Source organism: Porites lutea, chromosome 14 (genome assembly GCF_958299795.1).
Source record: "Porites lutea chromosome 14, jaPorLute2.1, whole genome shotgun sequence".
NCBI classification, from domain to species: Eukaryota; Metazoa; Cnidaria; class Anthozoa; order Scleractinia; family Poritidae; genus Porites; species Porites lutea.
In genome coordinates, this window is record NC_133214.1 from 3,154,079 (window position 1) to 3,178,036 (window position 23,958).

Sequence of the window (23,958 nt, forward strand, 5' to 3'; positions counted from 1 at the left end):
GAGGTATAAGGTAATTGTTTTCGTTTTTGTTTGTTTGTTTATTTTTTTTTTCACACAGTGCCTCACAAACCTGTAGGACTTGAGAACGGCGCCATAACTGACGTCCAGTTGAGCAGTTCAACCACTTTAAATGGTAATATTTTTGCACACCACGCGAGGCTGAAAGCCGCATCATTTTGGTGTTCCGAGGTTGGAGACCCTAATTCATGGCTACAAGTGTTATTGGGAAAACAATACACATTGACGCACGTTGCTATCCAACAAACGTTTGATGGGGACAGCGCCAGTTTTAACGTAGAAAGTTTGACAGTAAGATACGAAAAAACTGAGGCTGGAGAAAACTGGATAACATACAGCAAGGTCGTGAATGGAATGTCATTTTCGAAGGTATTATAGAACAGTGTAAGATTCTGGGAAACTACCCAACCACCTACTCGTCCCCTGTCCCAAAACTTTGCCCTAAGTGAGAAAGCAGTTAGGGTAACGTAAATGTGACTATCTAGATCTATCTATTTGTTGTTTTGTGTTTTCATTCATTTCTAAATTCATTTTTGTCATTTCATAGTGTTTTACCATACCATATTGTGCTTCTTAAAGTAATAAATAAGTAAAAGTAGAAAGTCAACGTTTTTTTTTTTTTTTTTCATATTTTGAACTTACGCGGAAATTATGAATCTCCCTTTTAAGTAGTAGTGGAAAATAATTGAATGGGCTCCTTGTTTCGTTGGACTTAAGACGCTTGAAACATACAGGCATTGGATCAATTTAGGTCTCTGGGAAACGGCTACCTACCCCTCCCCTAAGCCAACATTTTGCCCTAAGCGAGAAGTAAGTGATAATGTTGACTTAGGGGAGGGGTAGGTGGGCAATTTCTCACGGAAACCTAAATAGATCCAATGCTGGAGACGAACATTCTTGGCGGAATTTATATCTGTAAAACAACAACAACAAACTTTATTGGCTAAGAAATACAACAACGCAATACTTGTAAGCCCACAGGTAGCTTCACGATATTATTTATTCAGGTTATGATATGAAACTACAAAGCTTCCACTGAGGGACGGCGCCGTCCTTATCCGAAAAGGCTAGAGCCGGCCTGTCCCGGGATACCCGACCGTTTCCGCTTCACAGCACAGACGCGCTATAGAAGAAGCCTTAAATCACCATCACCTTTATCAACCTACTGCCGTTTCAGACAACTTCACTCCGCCAGGCCATTCAATCAGGGACATATAACTCATTCCCTTAGAACTTAATTCACACAGGGATGGTATCCGTAAAGTCCGCGAAGGATTTTTTGTTTCAAAGGCAATGAACAGACGAGACGAAACTTAACCTACTTTTATTTTTATAGTATATATATAAGTTTCCGTCTATTGTCTTTCACCACCAATCGCATTTTCTTTTTAATTTTGTATTATTTTAACATTGTAACCGTTTATTCTATGCTCATTTAGCTTTTCTAGCCCCTGATAAATAGTAGTTTTGCCTAACCGAAATATTCGGAAAAATTACCCGCCCTTCAGCCTTGCCTTCAATTTTGAGTGTTGTTTCCCTCCAGTCTCCACATCTATTTGAGGCAACCAGGCGGCGTCTAAGTCTCATTCCTTTCGTCCCCAGACTGCCTTTGTCAACGACACGGCGGCAGTGGCAATTTTAACCGAAATGCGTCGCATCTACTGAATGTTCCTTTTTTTTTTCAGATTGTTCGCTTTAATCGTCAGAATATCGATGAAAACGGGGATATACTGACAGAAGCATTCTTCCCTCCTTTTGAAGCTGTTAAGGTTCGTCTTGAAGTTGGCCTCGGAGTAAAATGTATGAAAACGGAATTATATGTTTATGATGCAGGTTTGTTTCCAGTTACTTGTTTTCTATCTAGATTTTATCCCCGGCATTCATTCTTGCCTTCTCTCGTTCGTTCGTAAGTTCGTTCGTGTGTTCGTGTGTTCGTGCTTGACTTCGTTCGTTCGTTTGTTCATTCATTCATTCATTCATATATTTTTTAAAATTGAGTTCATTTATAGTTAAGAATTGATACTACGTAACACTACATTACGCAACACCAAATAACTCAACGATGAATGCTAACGAAAGGGAACTAAGGCAGGTAGGCTGCCCATGTAGAAGCGAAAAACCACGTGGCAATCATTGTGTTAACCGTTTTAATAAGTTAGTTTAGTGCAGGTGATTTTTCTCGGGTGGAGAGACGGTAAGAGTTTGAAATTGCTTGCCTGTGATATTTTGTGTATACGCTTTCAACCTGTATAGTCCCGTCTCTCTCTTCACCGCGAGCACGGGATCGTATGCTTCACTCGCTGTCTCCTAAGAAAGCTAATAGACTGCTATAAAGTTAAGACTAAATTGGTCATTGGAGAGGTGTTGGGTGGGGGGGGGGGGGGGAGGGGGAGGCAGCACAACGTTAAGTATACTAGACTTGTTGATTAATAACGTAAGGTATGGCAAAAGATAATTTAATGTTTCCCCGACGAAATTTCCTGTCACTGAGATTGGCGATCTTACTAAGTGGCTTACGAGATTCAAATATGACAAGTTTCCTGTCTTCCCTAATGCCAGTATCAGCGTTATCGAAGCGCATTGGCTTATAAACGCTCGACCGTTTTCTTAGAACTCATAAGCGGGACCATTGGTAGATGTTCATTATTATACTGATGAACGTAATTTTTCTCGAATTATATTATTCAAATATTTGGTGTTTGATCTACCCTTCACTCTAACCACCACCATGTGCGTTTCAGCTATAGTCGTGTCCCACACCTTTATAAAGTGTTAAAAAGAAGTTTCTTTACAAGGCGGACATGGTATAAAGGTGTTCTTTTTTCTTTTACAGAGAGGTACTGTATAATTTTCCACAATAAACAAGTTCAATTTGTTTCTCTTAGGTTGTTCGCAAGCTTACGGGGTTGGAGATGATACCATTCCTGATGAACGTCTCTCCGCTTACGCGTTAATTGATCCTGATGCAAGCGAATATAACTGGCCCCCCCTTGGGCGCCTCGACCAAACTTCATCATCGCGTGCTTGGGGTCCTTATAAACATCCCCAATATGGATTCGATGGAAATTGGTTTCAGGTAGATAACTTAAGCATATCTCTTGCATACGGTCTACTCTCTTTGTAGGAAGGCCATCAGTGGTAAGCTGGTCTCAGACTAGCCTGAGAAAACAGCCGACATTTTGCGACTCCACCACTTGTTTCTCCGCGTAATGACGTCTGAGGAACGAGCGCAGAAATTCCATACTGATGACGTGTCACTACCCCAACCTGGGCGGTGTTTCCGATTGACTGATGCAAATTTCCCTTGCAGCACCATCACCAATCAGAAGCACTGTTTTCTCTGGAGAGTCTCAACCGATTTTAACTATCTAACTGTAACTTAACTGTCTGTAAGATAGACATACCTCTAATGTGGACATCAGTATTAGGTGTCTTGCTCCCTTTGCCATTCCATTGCGAATTGTCTACTCTCTTCAGGTGTAAATCTCCTTCTCGTATTTGATATATTACTCCTTTTTTTAATATCTGATAAAACACTGCGTCTCGTGTTTCATATACAGTTGAACCTCAAATAAGTCTTTGCAGAAAAAATTATCGCTAAATCATTGTTAACAAAACTTCCAATGTTTCCATGGTGACGCTGTGAGTTTCTCTGAGATGACAGGATGTTTTGTAGGTGGATTTAGAGGAAGAAAAGGAGGTAACCTGTATCGCAACCCAAGGAAGGACGGCACCTGAACAGTATACCAAAGTATATGAAGTGTCATACAGCACGAATGGTCATGACTGGACGTTCTATAGGAACAGCCGTGGTGAAAAGGTAAACGACCTCAGAAATAAATAGGTTCATATGAAGTGCGCTTCCGCCCCCTAGGACTACAATACACAAGGGATCATGATACAGGGGCTTATTGGTCGGATTGGTGCACTTAGATCACATGATTCAAATCCTGCCTACTAATTGGGTATTCCCTGGGCAGCCCTTACCACTACTTGGGGCCCATGGTTATAACATATAGGGCAGAGCTTCCTTTATACTCCTTTTTACCACCGCACAACTGTGTCAAACGTTTCCTTGCAAGTTGAAATCAAAGGAAATTGAAAAACACCGCTTGGTTTCAGGCCTCAGGGGAATAACTCCCTATAATGACCTGCACCGTACGGGGAGGGGGAGGGGGGGGTGGGAGGGCTCCGCAAGAAGGGCATCCTTTTTGAGGTTTCAGGTGTATGAATGGGTAGAAGTTTCACAAGTTTAAGTATATGAAAGAGTACGGAAATTTTTCATTTCCATTTTTGATAAGGCTTTTGATTAAAGTACTACGAACAAAGGCGTCTTGTGGCTGAGGAAAATGACAAGAAACCTCCCTGTTTTATCGATTTATTCAAATTAAGAAGACGAACCAGTCACAGCAGTCAAAAAATGGTGCAGTATTCTTTTGTAATTATGTGAAATGGGTACCATTTATCAATGGAAGGTGTACAAAAAGAATACCTTTCCTGTCATAAATGGTGTATCAATGGGTGAAGGGTTGGGCCTCGGGGCAGAGCTTTTGTTGAGTGCCTCCCTTTTTTCGGGTGTAATTACCTGTATCTCCTAGTCTACGAGGAGCATTAGCTGGAGGCGATCCTTAAAATTTGCAATTGCAGTTATGTTGATTATATCACATGCATTTCTGTTTCAAATCACGTGACTGTTTTGTCTAGGGGTTATCTGCAAACTCTGACCCAGGAATGACCGTCACAAACTGGCTGCAACCACCAATCAGAGGAAGGTTTATTCGCGTTCATTTGATCGAATGTAACAATCACTGCAGGATTCGGTTAGAATTATATGGAAAACGCGATTCGTCAGGTACTGTTTGAATTAATAGAATCTTGGCTAGTCATCCTTTCGTACACTCCAGTATGTAATGAAAACACACAAAGAACACTGTGAAATGGCCTATAGTACAGTCGAAGCTTTCGTGAGCGACCACCTCGGAAAGTGGTCGCATGGTAAAGCAACAGAGGGAGTCTATTACGAGAGCTTCGTTTTGCTTGGTCATCTGTTTCACGTAGCTCAATGCAACCACAGCCTAAGCTTTTGAACCTTGCCACAATGTAGTATTAATTCTTCAGCTAATCTGGACTGTAAATCTTTGATGTAGATTTGTTTCCAAATGTACCCGGTTTATACTTCAAAATTCGCCGTGGTATGTACTACTTAATCGTTGCCAAGGACTCCATGGTTTGGGAAATACGTCATCCACTCATTCTTAACGAATGGTTCAACGCCGCCGTGACATGGAGGGCTGACGTCGGGCTCAAGTTTTATGTCAATGGCGACCTGGTGGCTTCTGACTCCAGTCCATCTCAGTTAAATGCATTGAATGATGGTCCATTCTTCACTGTGATTGAGTCAGAGAAATACTGCGGACATTGGGGAAAATCAGTTTCGATTGATGACGTTTCTGTTTGGAGCATGTCGTTGGACAAGGAGACGATTGATCGGAACTCAGAAGGTACAAGTTATTTCACACATGCTGCTACTTACAGAAAGTAGTCGCGATAATTAGCAATTATCCCTCGAGTTCGAATGGGCTCTGCTCTGAGTCAATAGCCCATGAGGGAGGGATTCGTGATTTTAAGGGCAAACGACTTTCACAAAATTTACATCGAAATTCCATAAAGCGTTTTTTACTCTCGTGGCCAACAGCCATACAAATTTAATGCACAAAAAAACGTGCATAAGAAAAGAGTTCAACTCCCACAGGATTTTCTTGGTGCACCAACACCGCCGTTTCATTTTTTTGGAACACCAAAAAAATTGTTTTGGAACACCAGTGTTTTCACATGACGTCACGGCAGCCATATTAGTGTCCCAAAACAATGAAACGGCGGCCATGTTGGTGTTCCAAACAAATCCTTTGGGAATTGAGTTCCTTTCTTATGCAAACGCTTTCTTTTCTTCCAATAAATTTGTATAGATGCTGTCCACGTGAGTGAAAACACTCTATATGGCCGCCGACGTTATCTGAAAATGCTCCGTAGTGTGTCTCATGCTAAAATTTGAAATGCGAATGGCCATTAATTTAGATCTGGATCTCGATTCATCATGTTACAGTTGCCCTTTTGTTTGTGTTTTGCAGTGTTTCTTACCTTTGACGATAACTCGAGGAACTGGACTTCATTTCTAGCGAATTCCAGTAACTGGCAATTAGCCCGCGGCTGCACTGTAATAGAGGGGACTAGGCTCTGTGATGATGGTCCTGGAGGAGGTACTCGTGATTACACTATATATTTCCAATCTAGAGGGATCCATATCCGCAGTCGTCCGGTCGTCTCAGGCGACTACAATCTCGCACGGACGATTAAGGATCACTTTACGTTTCTGGGAAACTGCCCACCTACCCCTCCCCTAAACCAAAATTAACACTTAGTTCTTCCTTAGGGCAAAATGTTGGCTTAGGGGAGGTGTGGGAAGAAATACCCTCTGAGGCATGTTTCTTTCGTGTCACACAATGTTTTGATCACAGCTATTAAAGTTATCACATTTTGTTTTTCTTCCAGGGCATGATATTTATGTTTCCTGGAAGTCGACGGAATATCGTGAGCACGCCGATCGACTTGTCATCCCTCTGAAAATATCTTCCTCATACACGTGTGTTAAATTTTATTATCGCATGTGGGGTGTGCATATTGGAAGGCTCAACGTCTATTTCAGAGACCTTCACGGACAAGACAGGATGTTGTGGAGGCTTTTTGGAGACCAGAATAGCACTTGGAAGGAGGCTCGTATCCCTGTTGAAATTACCGATCTGCATTACGAGGTAAACCCGTTTCTTCAAGGTGCAGTGTATGGGTGCGTGCATGTTGTGTTCCCAATTTTATCCATAGTTAAATTTTGGTATGATAACGAGTTTGTTGAAGAAAATTAAAATAATATTAAAACCATGAGGTTCAGAATACAGCCAAAAACTGGCCAAAATCTTTAACTATAACGTAACACCTACAAGTGCGAATTTTTACGTATTTGTTCATAAGACTTGGATCCTTGGGTTTCATTGATAGAAAAGCGTAGAGAAGCCAATTATACCTTGTAAGGTGACCGGTTCTTTTCTTCCTGTTTTTGCCAGCTACAGGCCATATTTGAGACTGAAAAAAAAGGTTTAACTGCTTAAACACGCTCTTTGCTAAGATTACCCAGGTGAAGAGAAAAATAACCGGTATGATATAAATTGCCGAACCCCTTGTGCACACAAGTTCAATGAGTGTCTTATGAGATTGTTATTTTTAGGTATTTTTTGAAGCAAGGAAAGGTTATGGTTACTATGGCGATATTGCTATTGATCAGATTGCCTTCACTCAGGAAAGGTGCACTCTGGTTCCTTCACATGCCTCACCTCATAGCCCCGGAGTGGGTAAGGCCAACCTTCTGTACACTTTCTGTTATTCAAAGAGGGTCCTGACGGTTGATCAGTAGCCATGAAGGGAAGAATTATTAGCAATAGCCTTATTACACAGAAAGCAGTGCAGCGGGTTCAAGAGAATTTGGTAAAAGGGTGGCAATAACAACAACTTTGCACGTGCAGTACACTTTTTTTGAACATTTCTTTTCCGTCACTGCACAACTATGACGTGAATAGACCTTTTTACCGATACGTCGGCCATATTGAATTAATTCGATTTAAGGAGTATTATAGGATGCCCAGGGGGCATGAGCACATTTCGTTTTTTTTATTTTCGAGCGCTTTTCGGGACATTTTTTCTTAAAGTTTTCTTAGAATAAGATTCTAATGGGAAAAAAGATCCTTGTGCGATGTTTGGATGTAATAATGATCGCCTTTTTCTAGTTTAGTATTAGAAATATGGACTTTCACTGTATATTTCTCGGGAAAAAGGCGATCATTATTTCATCCAAACACGGCACAAGGATCTTTTTCCCCATTAGAATCTTATTCTAAGAAAACTTTAAGAAAAAATGTCCCGAAAAGCGCTCGAAAATAAAAAAAAAAACGAAACGTGCTCATGCCCACAGGGTAACCTATGACTCCTTAAATCGAATTAATTCAATATGGCCGCCGTATCGGTAAAAAGGTCCGTGCCTAATTTCACAATAATCGAGAACGTAAGGAAAGGACGACGAATTTCTCTTTCTCTTTTTGAAGTTGGATATTTTTTAGGGATTCAACTCCGGGAGAGTTCGCCTATATTTGAAAAAGTAAGCGAGTTGAGAAAATCGCCATGAACGGTTTCAATGAACGCGAATTCACTTTTTAAGTTGTTGGTCAGGTGTTGTAACATGTTTGAACGAGCAGTATTACATGCACGTGGCGAATGGTCTGTGTCGAATGACTGTCAAGCTGAGCGATATTGTCTTATCAATTGTTTATTATCATTACTTTCCAACAGCAATAACTTCTTCCATTTTGCAAAGGGACAGTGTTCATCATCAGCATCTGAGTAGGATGCTGATTGAAGAAGGCTACGACTCATCATTGTGGATCCCATGTTATGTCGCCCTCCGCCATGGCTGGAATGTTTCCTCATTTCATGAACTCTGCGACAACATGGCCCCCACCCTCACCATTGTCAGAAAAGACAATTACGTCTTTGGTGGATTTACAGAGAATAGCTGGGCAGGTAACTATGGCCGTCGGCTTCACTTAAAGCGTTTTCTTTACATTAAACAGGTGCATATAGTGCGGCTGTTGGCTGTGAGTAAAGCCGTCTTCCCTCACTCCTCGCGTCTATAGAAGTTTCGCGACGAGACGTCTGTGATCCGGCCCCAAACCTCCATGATGATGACTTAGATTTGTCCGGAATCTGGTCAACAAGCGCTGATGGGCTATTGTTGTCAAATGACAGACAAAAGACGGAAGGTCACAAAAATCTAACGCCATGAATCTACTACAGTCATTACTTTTGGAGTATTTTCTTCTTTACAAGAAGCATTTGAGTTTTGCTGCCGCTCGTTCACAGAAGAACTTAAAACTTAATGATAATGAAGCCCCCATGACTACCAGATTAATGATCTAATCATCGATTCACGTCATCAGCATGTAATTTTGTGGGCCGAATCGTAGACGTGTCTCCTGCGAAACGTCTTTAGAGACGAGGAGAGAGGCCAAAAAAAATAATTATGTTCTTTTTTTTCAGATACTTCCAAGGGATCCTATGAATTGTCTTTCGAACGACAAAACGTAGGCGATTATGCAACAAAACACTGGTCATCTCTTGTAAGTACTCTCACTGCGGCAATGTGGATAAAGAACTCTGCCTCTACTAAGGTAACACTCTTTACATTTGGTTCGACAACTGATGCCATGTTGCAGTTTAACGTGGAGGATGCAACTAATACTGGTTATGGAATTTCAGCTGCAGTTTCATATTGGCAGGCAGATGGTCCAAATTGGGAGTATGTGAATTTTCTCATAAAAATAACCCGCCTTTTTGTAGTTTTTGATCGAAACAGTTTCTCCAGGAATAATCCTATTCGAGTTTAAATACACGATGAAACAAACATTCTCTCGTAGTTAGGTTTTCTTGAGTCCTTCAATAAGTCCTTTGTACGGTGCCGGTACCTGGTGACTACAATTAGTGGCGTTTGGTCTAAGTTAGTAAACCAGCTTTCTAACGTTACTGACGACACAAATGAATTTGTCCTTATAAGTCAGCGTCAGTTAGTCAGGAAATTTCTTTCCTTTCTTTTTGTGTTTGGAACTGGTGACTCTTAGAGGCGACGATTAATTTGATTCAAACTCACAAAAGGGAATTCTAGTACCCACTGGGAACGAACGTTACCCCTTCCTTCCTTCCATCCTTCCTTCCTTCCTTCCTTCCCTCCTGGGCTTCAGGTTTTGGTCTAGTTTAAGAATGGCTTTTTTTACTGAATTCTTTCACAGCTATAAACTTCATATGGATCAGAATCCCTTAGATGGCTCTTGGCATCACCTCGCAATTGTGTGGGAGTTATTAGACAGAAAGTGCCAAATGTACTTAGATGGCGTATTTATTACAGAGTTTACCAGACCTGATTGGTCTAATCAAAGTATTTCAGGAGATCTTTTTATTGGACAAAACCTTCATCAAATGAAGGGCGGCGGCACAACAGACTCGTTTAAGGGACGAATGACCTCCTTTAACATGTGGAATTACAAGTTTTCGAAGGTAGAAATTGCCTCGTTGGTTCAGAACTGTAGATCAAGGCTGGGAAATATATTTCAGTGGTACAAGATTATAGCCAGAGAAAATTTACGCGGCGAAGTCAAACTTCTACAGCCATCATCATGTATGTACGACTGCCTTGGATTATAGCTGCTAGTTCTGTTGTAATGTATAATGTAATGTCGCGCATTAGAAAGCGAATGTAAACAAACATTGAAAAACACACGCCAAGGGTAATGACATCATTACTTATGTCATTTTCGCCAATGAGCATTTCGCGTCGACTTTTTCAATGCAGATATTCCAATTCCAGAGACGTAGTTGCAAGCTCTCCTTCCTTTTCCCGCCCTGGCGCCAGAAGGCCCCGGAGAGCTTACTCGCAGGGTAGGAAAACACAGGAAATGGCATTTCCGAGGCCCTAGGGCTTGGTCTCGATGCATCCCTCCAGACTCCCCTTGTTTGGAGCACCTTTGAAAATCTAACTTTTCTTCTCGTGCGTACAACTTCACGCTGCGCTTCACTGACTCTCCTTCCCGGGAGAGGTTATAAACCGAGCCTTATAATCTTAAGAACTCTCCAGGTCCTAGGACCTGTCATTTCTTAAGAAAGACCGTGGCAAAAATGTTACTGAACTGTCTTTACTCCTAGGTCAGGCGCGTTCAAACTATGATGCTTATTTCACGCGAGGAAACCCTGATGATCACATCCAAGACAACTTAACAGAAAGCCTCTCAGAATTCACGGTGTCGTTGTGGATGAAGAGCACAAATAAAAGCGGCAAGCCCATATTGTTCAGCCTTGGAAACGAAACAGTCTTCATGAACTTCAAACTAGTTAACAATGGACAATCACCGAAACTCTGTTTCAAGCTTTATAGTGATTCCATTTGCGAGTAAGAATACGTTCTTTTAAGCTCAAAGGCATTGATAACTATGAAGAAATTTTATTTAAAGTGGGGGCAGAGTGATCCAATCATTTAAAATGCATTTTTTAAAAGGTATAGAAACTGTCGCAACTGGCCTGCGCTTGGCCTTGCTTATTGGCTTGTTTGTTTCGTTGCTTGTTTGCCTATTTTTCTGTTTGTACCGTCCTACAGCATGTCGTTGTTTGGATATTTTTTGAACATTCCCTGAAAGAACGAATAACTCAATCTGTGAGAGGAAACAACCAGTGATCAACTTCTATATGTATATTTTTACATTTAATGGCTACAACCTTTGCAAATTGTTTTACATTTTCGAGTTCTAACACGCTTTTACTAAATTCTTTAGGACACTAAGCGCTTCTTTAAGTGTAATGGATGGTTACTGGCATCAATTTACTGTCAGGTGGAAAAGTAGCAAGGGAGACTGGGCGATTTACAAGGACGCTATCTTGCAGGGAGAAGGAAAAGAGCCACTTTTTTCGAATGGAACTATCCCGCCTGGAACCTTACACATAGGAAGTCGGCCATATTCGTCGGACGTAACTTTTGCCTTTATTGGACGAATCACGTCGTTAAATGTGTGGAATTATTATCTTTCCGATGCGGAGGTAGCTTCTATTGATCGAAACTGTGGACAAGGCCTAGGAAATTTGTTTCAGTGGATTAATTTGAAGGAGAAAGTTGATGGCCAGGTTAAAGTCTTGGAGCCGTCTTCATGTAAGTATGAGGTCACGTGACCACCTGAAAACTATACCAGGAATACTGTCACTTAAAAGAGTAATTCAAAATATACTGAATTATGTTCAAGTTGTTCATGTTCCACTTTTGCTTGTTTGAATAATGGGCTTCAATGTCCAGAGTGTGAATTTTTAGTCGCGGATTTCAAGTTCACGGGGAGCAAGGAAAACTCGCCTTTAAATAATTTGCGACTACACCATCACCACCAAGCCTGGAACTGGGTAATTTGAAGTTTATATTTGGCAGAAGAAAAGAAAAATGTACCAATCTAAAGACATAAAATTTGTATTAACCTTTTTGTTGTTGCCGTTCCGTTCTCCTTGCTTTTGCCGTCGCGCTTGTTAAAACTCTTTTTTTCCTGCAACTCGAGAAGTTTTAGGTACAAAACTTTATACTTTGCGTTCGACGCAGAAGGACGACATGACATCATAAGCAACCTTCCATGGGGAGAGAGCGTTAGATGGTGTTTGATAGAAGGCACTCCATAATCTTTAGCAACATTTTTTCTTTTTCATTGGCGGTGAAACGACTGATGATTTTGATTTTGTTCTTGTTTTTTCTTTGCTTTGTTTATTTTTTTCAATGCCTAATGTTTTTTTTTTTACTTTTTAATTGTGTTAATAACTGTTGAAAACATTTGCCTTCATAAGTTTAATATCTAAGTTTAATATATTTTAGGTTCCTCGAGAAGTTACAAAATGGATAGCAAGGCGTTCATCTTTTCTCTGAATAACACCTCGCAAGGCTCCCTTTTCAAGAAGAAAGTCGCGCAAGGTTCATCCTCTAATGCAATATTTAGCTCTCCATCCACCGGTCCCACCTTTGGTGAAGCTCCGTTTGATTTTCAAATAGGCGTCGACGGTAACATGAAGGAAGGCACTAGTCACCATTCCACATCTTATAGAGACAGTAACAGTGCTTTAGGCTCGGACCTGACAACAATATTGGCCGGGGAGTCGAATTTCACTGTTAGTAACATAGAAGTCTTGTTCAAGGCACCTGGAGGTAGGCCCGTGAACACAGTACATATGCTCCGTTGTGCGTTTTAAGCGATGGTGTTTGGATCACACTTTGTCACTTTTTTGTACCCGGTGGGTACGAGAACAAATGAGGTTCATGCTTTATTCGGTTAATGCAGAGGATTATGGGAAGATGGAGATGAGAGCGTCGGGTTCTTTGTCTTCCCACGCTGCCATGCGGGATTCGAAAAGCGATCCCAAGCCAGCCCTCGATCCTATGAAATGTTCACTTACATGCCTGGGTGCAAGGCAGCAGAGTTGTGTTTCTCGTTAATCTATTTGATGGGCAACGAGAGGAGTCCCACAGGTCTTAATTTTTGGCCCTCTTCTCTTTGCACACCCGCCTGTGACCATTTAAATTATAAAGAACAAGTACAAGAATAAAATAGAAACCCGATCCGTTTAATTTGATGCTATTTAATCTGAACATTTGTTTTGTATTTGGGCCTTGTTTTCCCTTTGTAGAGCGGTTTTCATTTGAGTGTCGAAAAGTAATTGGTTTTGCACTTTCTACACGATGCGATTGGCTTAAAAGATTCGCGCCACCTTTTCATCCAATCAGAAGTAAAACCAAAGCCAATTGTGACGCGCTCGCATGCATTTTCCCGCGCTTTGCGTCAGCCACATGTAATTACTTCGAGTTTTGATTGGTTCAATGTATTGTCTGTGTCCTATGTGATTGGCCAGAGTAATTACTTTGGTTTTGGTTTTACGACACTCAAACGAAAACCACTCTAACAGAGTTCTTGGTAGACTACAACTGTTCTGTGGGACTCCTCTCGTTGCCGTTGCTATCATGGTTGCTTGACTCCCTTTGCTGATGCAACATGCGTTCGTTAATACGTTCTAATAAGGGTGCGTATAAAAGAGCGACCATCCTTTTACTGTTATTTATCTCATTGTTTATTTATTATTCGCAGCATCTCTGTGTCAGCGGCCGTGTCCATTCAAACACTACTGTGATGAAGTTAGGGGCGGTTGTCGTTGTAGCGTGGAAAATCATGCTCCTCTACAATGTCAACTCTGTAAGTCGATGAAATCCGCTGAAAATGGATGCATTTTTCTAGTTTAATTCTGTGTCATTGATTGTTAAATTTTGTCGCCTACACACCTATTCGGTAACCTGAGAACCGGCTCTATTTTCGTTTGGCTCCGTAAATGAAATACCACGTAAGAGAGAATGTATGGCAGCTGCTAAAATTGCACCTTATCTCAGGCTACCGTCACGGAAACCATTTTGTGTGCAAGAAGCTTAGTAAGGTTACCTGTTATCGTTTCGAAAACAAAACAATAGTCTGGGAAATAGTCTGTTCCTAGGCCAAGTAATGTTTTTCCACAGACTACAAGGACTATTATTTGTTTAGATTCAGGGCTAGTTGCCATGGCAACTCAAGCACTTTTTTACCGTTAAGCTAGGAATAGAACAAGCCTGCATTTGGAGAACTCGACAACGTTTTTTAAGCTGAATTCCTTGCAATTCACAATCGTACGTAAAACATTAATTTATGACAACTAAGGTGAGTCAACGATAGTTGGTGTGTTGGTGTTTTCATTGCATTGAATTATATTTAATCTTTACTTTAGACAAATTCTTCGAGGACTGTTCCCATCTCTGGCCATTGGAATCGGTGGACAACGTCGAAGATGTGAAGACGAATACCTGGGGTCGATCGATTGGCGGTGTACAAATTATGAGTGGCCTTTTGACAGATGGAGTTAGCGGTGAAATTCAACTTCTAGATCGCCCCGGTGTTTCGTGTGCAACAGTTAACATTAACGCCTCCAAAACTTGCTCTGGTTTCACGGTGGCCTTGTGGCTCAAGTATTGGAACAGAGCAGATGACCAAAGACAATTTCTTTTTAACTCTTTTGGTTCATTTATACTCTATCAGGAGAGCAATGACGCCTTGATTATTCGCATACAGCGCTCAGCGACATATTGTCTCAAAAAAATTATCGTGCCTGCGAAGATCTGGTCATATCTTGTAATTTCCTTCGACGCGGCAGTTAATCCACGTATTCTTACAATACACAAAAACGGAGAGAAACTGGCGGATTTCCTTAGAGACGAGGGGTGTAGCAGCCTGGTTGCACCACAGTTTGTATCATCGTCTGTTTCCTTGGGAGCTGGATTTGGTGTGTTTGCTCGGGCGACCTTCGCTGAAGTAGCCATATGGAACTTCGCGCTGTCTGATAAAAAAATCGGCGAATTATCCATGATTCACATGAGTAAGTTTGCAAATGCACATTCCCCTTTTTGTCTGAAAACTTCTCACTCGCACTGTGCAGAAGTCATTGTCTGACTTATATTCAATATTTCGTTTTCTAAATAAATCACTGTTAAAGGAGCTTCGTTCATCTGCGAACATACAGTATTCTGACGTTTATACTGCATTCTCTTTGTTGCCTTTCCCATTTAGTTTGAAAACTTCTCACTCTCAGAAATGACTAAAGCCAGAGTTGAGCTTCAACATTTCATTTTCTAAATAACTGAGGATGTAACAGTACCGTACAGATAACTGCTTACCAGTGTTCAAACTCCTCCGAAGATACAATCTTCTGATGTCTAAAGCACTCTGATGCTGAATCTGATCCTGTTTTTTTTTTTGCGTGTCTTAAATGACATCCTATCTGTGTATTTTTCATTCGGTCAAAGAAACACGCTCTGAGAGTGTTTTCCTTTATTCATAACCACGACATATTGTTTCTATGTGGTGTAAAGTATTGCTATTTTTGCTTCAGATATGTTCCCGTTCAAGGTTCATTGTAAGGTGCGGGTAGAGCAATATGGCTGGCATGACAATCTGCTCATTCCAGGAACGTCAAGACACAATGCGCTTGCAAACGATATTATCAGCAATGTAAGTGGACTTAAGCTACGAACTAAAAGATTTTGCCATAATGCTGTACTTCTCTTTGAATGTCTGGAAGAACTGAGTACTTGAGTAGTTGTCGGGTGGGTACAAGCATCGCGGCCACTCAGAACCCTGTTGATTAAGATTAGGTGCGATTTTAATGGGCGAAATCGCGGATAAATCAGCCAAAGGCAGAGTGACGATGAAACTCAGCGAGAGCACAAAAAAATCCTGGGGACACACGGAATGGGTGCAGAAAATTTTCACTGAAACTGCATGTTCACACTTTGCCGGATAGTAGCTTCTGCGCATGCGCGAAAACCGAGCTGGATTGGACTTCTGTTCACACATAACAACGGTGATTTTGGCGCGATTTCTGTAACGGAGCGAAGCTGCGCCGCGCCGATCTCTTAAGTGGAGAGTCACATATCGGATAGGTGTTCATAGCATACCGACAAGAAACTCTATCCATATATTGTGTATATGGCCTTATGCATAAGCTGCTTGATGCGAAGCGCGCGCGAGCGAAGCCCCTTGTTAAGAAAATTTGTTGATCTATCCATCCCTCAAAATTTGGTTATGTGGTTATGTCGTCAGCGTACGACCGAACGCTGACCGTACAGACTCTGGGGGAGGGGAAGGGAGTTAGGAGTCAGCCCGTCGGGGGAGGAGTATGTTATAGCTGAGGTGAAATTTTGGAATTTGGAACTTGTTTTTAAAACGCAAGTATAATTTTTAAGAGAGGATTATACTTGCCTCACCATTAACCAGATTTTATTACAGAAACAGTGGGGCCGAGCATACCTTTTATCATGCGTGTCTATTTATGTGAAAATCAGGGGCGTAGCTAGCCCATAGACCTGTAGGCCCGGGCCTACAATTTTTGGTTTCATCACTCTACAGCTTGTAATAAATTATGCTTTGTTAGGGTGAGCTAAAAAGCTTAAGAGCTCAAAGGGTTGGTGAGGTCAGTGCGTACTAGTCATGCGTTCAGTTTTCGGGGTATGTAAAAATGAAATTCAGCCAGGCCTAGAACTAGTCGAAAAGCTGGCTACGCTGCTGGAAATAATTTACATTTTTAGGTCGAGACATTATAAACGATTTTTTTTCTTGTATCATGATAGGTGACAAGTTTTTATACACCTTATCCTGGCGTTAATGTTTCTGTTGGTACGCCTACCTTTAGGTTAGTAAACGTGATGTTCAATCATTCACCTCCACCTTCCTTTTCGTCGCAGATCTTCTGTTTATGAACAGCAGCTAGTAGCTTTTGTTTATTTTTATTGCCCTCTTTAATTTTTCCCTAATGAATGATAACATTTTTTTGCGGATTTTTGTTGCTCTCTTTTTTCTCTTATAGATGGTGTGACGAGTTATGATAGTCCTTTTCATCAAATTGCATTCAATGAAAAAACAAATTACAGCAACCTATAGGCGAATCCTTGGTGACGTCAATGTTCATTTTTGCTCATTAGCATACAGGATAACCCATAGCCGACGTCGCCATATGTACAATAGACCTATTCAGCTAACTCAATGTTGTACCCAATTCAAATCTCCGGGGGATAAGATTCTTTGTGTATTGTATTTGCATTATAATGTGGCATTCACATTTAAATGATATGGAAATTCCTGAAACAAAACGATTTATTCCTAAAGGGGTTGAATTGGGTACAACATTGAGTTAGCCGAATAGGTCTATTTAGGTTCAAAAGTTGAAAGAACTGGTTAATTTGAGTAGTTTGTGCAATTTTCAGCTCTTTGCAGTCAATAACAAAGGAAATATAAGCAATCAAAAGCTGCGAAATTGCTGGGTGGCAAAAACGTTAATGAGCTCATACATTCTTTGTAAAGTTTGGGGGGTTTTTAAGAGATTTTGTTCGAATCTATTCGGTATATCGGGCTCAAATTTTCAGAGATAACTGAATTTGTTGAGCCCTTTCATTATTTAGAGATTTTATTTTTATTTGCTTTATCAAATAATAACAAGCATATGTTGATGAGCAAAAAATGTAAACAAGTATTCGCCTATATCTTTATAAATCTCTCTCTCCTTTTTGTGTTTCCTACGTTTTCGCTGTATTTTTCATAATCATGTGTTGTTGACGTTTCTTTTCTTTCTTTCTTAGTTTTGGAAGTGTGATAGCAGGCTTCGACATTGAATACAATGTAAATAACTTCAGCCTTATCGAAGATCTGAATAACACTGTTTCTAGAACAGGATATCTTTATAACATGCCTCTTCAGTTAATTGAACTGACAGCACAATTTGGTAAGGAACTCAGATATGAACTTAAACCATTGACAGGCCTGACACGAATAACCCTGGGGCCGGAGATTTCTCCCGCCTAGTATAAGCTTGACCAACCCCCCCCCCCCCCCCCCCCGCCCCACCATAATTTCATAAGAACAAAATGAAAAAATACCAAAATGAATTTCCTAGCTGTTCAGTTCCTGGCTCATTAATTGCATACACCGGGCAAGTTAATTGAAATTTGCTACGGTGACTCAACACGGTGACAAGGTATGAAACAGGACTTACGTCCCAATTGATATCAACCTGTCGATTATTCACCCAGCCCGTGAAAGGTTGTACCGCACCACCGGGATCTACGCCCCCTACTCTTTACGAACAGCGGGGAGGGTTCTTTTACGTCCCACAAGAATCAGGCTAGTGAAAGAGCTATGAGACGAGGTCTATGATTTTTAGTCCTTATCCAAGAAGACCAAAGAATGTCTAACCATTTGTAGATGTCGCAACAAAGACAGCACATTCTTCTCAGTTATTTTAAGACCCTTAGAGTTAGTCCGGCCGGGGTTTGTACACGCGCCCTCCCGCACGGCAGACCGGCGCTTATCCAACTGAGCTAACCGGGCGGATGAACTTCAAAACGGTCAAGTATTATTTTTTCTAAAGTGATAGGGACCTTACGTTGCCCCGTTTGCCTTTACTCTTGCGGATAAGCGAACATGAAAAACGCGAAAGGGTAATGCCTGTTCTGCAGGCTAGTAGTACCGTGACTCACATCATCGGTTCTACTTTATTTCAGTACCATCTGAGCCTCCGCAAAACCTTAGCGTTACCCGCGTGACTGATACGGGTATTGATATCGCATGGCAAGATCCCAGCCTTTCTGCTACCCAGTGGGAGGTATTCCAGGGCTACAAGGTACTTATCAGACCTGCGGGAAGTGCGGAGGTTAATATCATCACTATCAATGCGGTGCAGAATTTCGCCTACATAACAGAATTAAAATCATTGGGAACATACAACATATCTGTCGCTGCTTACACTATTGCTGGAGTAGGGAAGGAGAGTGAAACCATTACAGTCACCACTACCCTAGGTAAGGAACAGTCCAAAGTGTCAGTCGTCTCTTCGCCGCCCACCCTCCCTCACCCCCGTTGGATAGTGGGGTGAAGACACGGTTTTTTTTTCAGGCATATTTGCAGAACCATGGTTTGTTGAGATCTAGAAATTTTGCTACCATGGTAACTTGACGTCACACTTCTCTCTATAAAAAGGTCGTGTAAACGGAGTGTTAGTAAAGCGGGATTCCATCTTCATGTGCAAGGAACGTTTCTATTACATCATGAACACGTTCTGCAACTCCATGGAAAACTTGATTTTACTATTTATCTGTAACGAAACCCTTAGATTAATAAACAACCTTTTTTTTGGCTGGTCATACGAAGGGTCTGGGGAGAGTTTGACAACGCAAGGGAGCCAGAAGAGAGCAGTTATTTTTTGGAAAGACTGAATGTTTTGTAGTTTCTAGAGCCCTATAAAAGGGAGCTGATAAACAGCCGATCAACGATGTCAGATAAGTATCACATGTTTGTCTCTCACAAAACGGTCTGTAAAGTTAATATTCCTCTCTAGGGTGGACATCAGCGGTTAACCCTTTAAACCCTAAGATCAAAATTTGAATTCTCGTTTGTTGCCCCTATTCATTTCCTACAGAAGTAGTGAGGAGAGGTTGATAAAATATCAAGAAAATTCATTTTGTGTGATGACGTCCGTAATTCTCATAAAAACTCTGGTTTACAAAGCATTGACATTGCAAGGAGAAATTTGATGCTGATCACTCTTAGGGCTTAAAGGGTTAACAAGTCTCTGCAGAGCATCAATTGTTTGTCCGTTATCAAACTCTTTACAAAGTGAACACTTTTTTAAGGTGGACATTAAAGGTTGACCAGCCTCGTCCTCAAGCCAATTCGCGCTATCCTAGTGCGCGGAAGAGGCTTGGAACCGTACTCGATAGTCGTGGGTGACGTCGTACCCGAATTCGCCAAGGATGACTGAGAACGAGGCTGAAGGTTGACTGGCCTCAGGTGACGTTTACTTGTTGTTCTGTAACTCTGTTTCCAACTAGTCATGAACTCTCTTTTTTTTTATAGATGCCCCACCTACAAACGTTTCTGTAGTAAATGTAACAACCTCTTGCGTCAGAATCAAGTGGGACCCTTTTCCAGTGGAGCAGTTAGGTGAAGCGATACGAGGTTACCAAGTGTCATATGCAGTGGTTGGAGAATCCAATGCAACGCATATGACTTGCAACCTCACCAGTGAAGTCGAGATCTGTAATCTTCCCTCCTATACCACGTACAAGTACTCCGTAAGACTATATTCGCGAAATAAATTGGGAAATTCAAGCGAAGTTCAATACTTTACGACCCTGGAACAAGGTAAAATTCATTTCGCAGGATTTCCACTGAAGTGGTAGAAAACAAGAATAGCCGAAATTTTTGCTCATCATTTCTAAAAGAAAGATGCTCTTTTTAATTCATGGTCGATGATTGTTAATATTAGCAGATAGAATAGATAGTTATTTCTGCGAGTAGTGAATGCTTTGCCTTTGTAAAAAAATATGAAGCTTTGGAGAAGGGGCTGGGGGGGTAGAGGCTCACCTTCTGCCGACAGAAAGATTAACGGAAAATTGACGGAAACACTGAGAAGTAGCGACCAGTCTGACTGGCAACTGTCATAACGCCACTTTGTATTTTTCTATCTTTTCCTTTAAGGACAGATCAGGCCTGCATGCATTCATAGGTTGATCGACAAATAGTGATATCAACACCGGCCTTTAGGAATCTCTTATTAGCAAGATTAACTGGGACCGATTTTCTCCCAGGTCCTCTTAAGAGAGTATACCTTACAATAAGGGTAGCTATTTCTAGGCTATGTCTCCTGAACCTTTTTAATCACTTTTCTCGTTGCTTTGTCCGGCTCACCTTCTGCCTACAGAAAGATTAACGGAAAATTGATGGAAACACTGAGAAGTAGCGACCAGTCTGACTGGCAACTGTCATAACGCCACTTTCTATTTTTCTATCTTTTCCTTTAAGGTCAGATCAGGCCTGCATGCATTCACAGGTTGATCGACAAATAGTGATATCAACACCGGCCTTTAGGAATCTCTTAGTAGCAAGATTAACTGGGACCGATTTTCTCCCAGGTCCTCTTAAGAGAGTATACCTTACAATAAGGGTAGCTATTTCTAGGCTATGTCTCCTGAACCTTTTTAATCACTTTTCTCGTTGCTTTGTCCATAGCACCAAGCTTCCCGCCAACAAACGTTAACTGCCATAATGCAAGCTCAACAAGTTTGGCAATACTTTGGGAAACACCCTCCACGCAAGGAATGAGTAACAGTTTCATACGCGGTTATAAGGTGCGTATAAGACCTCGTGAAAACAACTCAGAAGAGTGGAGAGACAGTCTTGTGTGTAACAGCTCCCTCAACACTACTAAGGAAGGACTGAGAATTTTCACCGAGTACGAGATTCAAGTGGCTGCGTTGAATGGGGCAGGAAGGAGCAACTTTAGTGAAAGGATCTTTTGCTTTACTGATGCGGATGGTGAGTAAAGATAAATGCACTTTTATTTGAGTGTCAGTGTATTTAGCACTAAAGAACTAATTGGGCGGACGCTATATTAACCCTTTAAGTTCCAATTGTGACCAACATCAATTTTCTCCCAATTTTATCCGTACAATGTCAAGAGACTGGGTTATGAGAATTAATAAAATGATCACCTAAGAGAAAATGCTTTTATCTCTTGTCAAATTCTCTCAACTCATTCTTTATGGAAATATACAGAGATCAGTTTGGAGAATTTGTGTGTGGATATTGGGGCTTAAACGGTTAACGTCTCCTACTGGAGACGGGACTGCCATTTTATGTGGTCATCCGAGCCACGCGGTTGATCAATCTTAGTTGTTGTTCTTGTTGTTTTTATGATGATCTTTTGCGTGACTTCTCTTGAGCTCCTTTCGTTGGCATCTTCTTATAGTTTCGTTTCGCCTTGTTTCAAATTATCGTTCTTTGAACTATCTTCAAAGATTTCATTCTTTTCTGTTCTTTGTCCGTTTCAGTATTGTTGTCATCTTTATTTATTTGCTTCTTTAAATAGTACAAAAAAGCCCTTTTTATCTTTTTTCCCGTTATTCGATATACTAGCTTTTTAAAATACCGCTTATTAAAAGGAAACAATCAAGAAACAATTCCAGCTGCAAATAGCGACATAAAATCCAAAAAAGAGTGAAGATAAACCATTAACCATAAGCACTGCATTAGGATGTCTAAAAGAAAGCTCCAAACGGGAATACAAAGAATTATATTTGTATTTGAAGAGCACATTATCGCTTTCAAGAAACCAGCATCTTATAGATTGTTTTCACTCATATGTGGCCAGCATCTATCCAAATTTATTTTAACATTTACAAAAGAAAAGAGTTCAACTCCCACAGGACTGGTTTGGTAACACGAACATGGCGGCCGTTTCGTTGTTTTAGAACAACAATATAATTTGGAGGAAGAAGAATTCTAAGACCAGAAAGCTCAGAAAAAATTCCCAGCTCCAGGTGAGAATCGAACTCACGACCCTCCGAGTTCTAGTTCGGACGCTCTAATCACTAAACTACTGGAGGCTCTATGCCGAGCAGGGTGGACATTACCGCCGTGACGTCATGTGAAAACTTTCTGTAACACGTGATTTCACGGTCGTCGGACTATGACTCTGGGAGGTTACCTCGCCGCCATTTTTAGCTAGAACTTTATAGAGTGTTTTCACTCACGTGGCCAGCCTCTATGCAAATTTATTGGAACAAAAGAAAGCGTTTGCATAAGAAAAGAGTTCAACTCCCACAGGATTGGCTTGGGACACCAACATGGCCGCCGTTTCATTGTTTTGTGACACCAATATGGCCGCGGTGACCTCAGGTGAAAACCCTCTATTGAACGGGATTGTTTGTTTACTTTTTAGTTTGTTGTTTATTGTTTACTCTTTTTAGTCCCTCAAAGTGGCCCCTTAAACGTCACCGTTTACAACTTGAGCTCGGCAAGCATACACATCCAGTGGAGCTCAGTTCCCGAACCGCTGCGCCTGGGGAATATTATCCACTATGTATTCAATATAACAGAAGTGCTTACAGGGTACACCAGAGTGCTGATATTCGATGGAGATGTGCTGAATGCTACGGTGGGCAATTTGTCAAAATACACTGAACACGTGATCATGGGAGCAGCGGTCAACAGCAAGGGCCAATCAAACTTCACCTCTGCCACCATTATTCGCACGAATGAAGATGGTAAGTGTACAAGGCTGAACACATTTACCGTAAATCCTCTATTAAGTTCCCCCCCACCCCCATCTCAGTTAAGCCCCCTTCCTCTAATAATCCTTCCCCCCACCTTTTCAGGGGAAGAATATTTATAAGCCCCCTTTCTATAAAGCCCCCCTCCCCTCCCCTAATAATTCTTCACTAGTAAATAGACTGTATTAATCAATCACGACTGTTTAACTTCGTGTGGACTGATCCGGGATGGTTTATTTACCAACTGAAAGTTCGGATTTGTTTTGGCTGCATGACCTCCCACTTCTTGCACTTGAGCTTATCCATTTTGTATTCTAGTTCTTTTTGGAGAACTGATACCATCGTCTTTTCTAAATTAAATTAGCCCTCCCTCATAAATAAGCCCCCCATTTCTGTTAAGCCCCACCCCTCTCAAATGGTCTTGAAATTAATAAGCCCCACGGGGGCTTAATAGATGATTTACGGTAAGCCTTCTACCGTAAATTGTTTTTTTAACCCTCTAAGCCTCAAGGGTCACCAACATCAACTTTCTCCCAACAATATCACTGCGCAATTATGAGGAAAGGTTCTAACAACTAATAAATTGATCAACAAAGAAAAAAAATGCTTTGATCATTTATTCATAACTTCACCTGTTCTTTAAGGAAATGTATGGAGAT

At 41.2% G+C, this 23,958-nt stretch overlaps 1 protein-coding gene across 1 annotated transcript in view; it reads left to right on the plus strand.

Moving 5' to 3' along the window:
* LOC140924155 (uncharacterized) overlaps nucleotides 1-23,958 on the plus strand; it is a 41,797-nt gene that overhangs the window by 2,706 nt on the left and 15,133 nt on the right. The window contains exons 4-27 of the mRNA XM_073374183.1: nucleotides 59-387; nucleotides 1,704-1,851; nucleotides 2,904-3,094; nucleotides 3,695-3,838; nucleotides 4,723-4,870; nucleotides 5,166-5,519; nucleotides 6,147-6,275; nucleotides 6,568-6,827; nucleotides 7,295-7,418; nucleotides 8,410-8,640; nucleotides 9,157-9,415; nucleotides 9,903-10,288; nucleotides 10,813-11,056; nucleotides 11,436-11,806; nucleotides 12,506-12,832; nucleotides 13,767-13,871; nucleotides 14,431-15,075; nucleotides 15,589-15,707; nucleotides 16,826-16,887; nucleotides 17,831-17,973; nucleotides 18,752-19,048; nucleotides 20,103-20,390; nucleotides 21,258-21,563; nucleotides 22,997-23,293. Coding sequence (XP_073230284.1) covers nucleotides 59-387; nucleotides 1,704-1,851; nucleotides 2,904-3,094; nucleotides 3,695-3,838; nucleotides 4,723-4,870; nucleotides 5,166-5,519; nucleotides 6,147-6,275; nucleotides 6,568-6,827; nucleotides 7,295-7,418; nucleotides 8,410-8,640; nucleotides 9,157-9,415; nucleotides 9,903-10,288; nucleotides 10,813-11,056; nucleotides 11,436-11,806; nucleotides 12,506-12,832; nucleotides 13,767-13,871; nucleotides 14,431-15,075; nucleotides 15,589-15,707; nucleotides 16,826-16,887; nucleotides 17,831-17,973; nucleotides 18,752-19,048; nucleotides 20,103-20,390; nucleotides 21,258-21,563; nucleotides 22,997-23,293 — 5,907 coding nt within the window. The remainder of the gene's footprint in view (nucleotides 1-58; nucleotides 388-1,703; nucleotides 1,852-2,903; nucleotides 3,095-3,694; nucleotides 3,839-4,722; nucleotides 4,871-5,165; nucleotides 5,520-6,146; nucleotides 6,276-6,567; nucleotides 6,828-7,294; nucleotides 7,419-8,409; nucleotides 8,641-9,156; nucleotides 9,416-9,902; nucleotides 10,289-10,812; nucleotides 11,057-11,435; nucleotides 11,807-12,505; nucleotides 12,833-13,766; nucleotides 13,872-14,430; nucleotides 15,076-15,588; nucleotides 15,708-16,825; nucleotides 16,888-17,830; nucleotides 17,974-18,751; nucleotides 19,049-20,102; nucleotides 20,391-21,257; nucleotides 21,564-22,996; nucleotides 23,294-23,958) is intronic.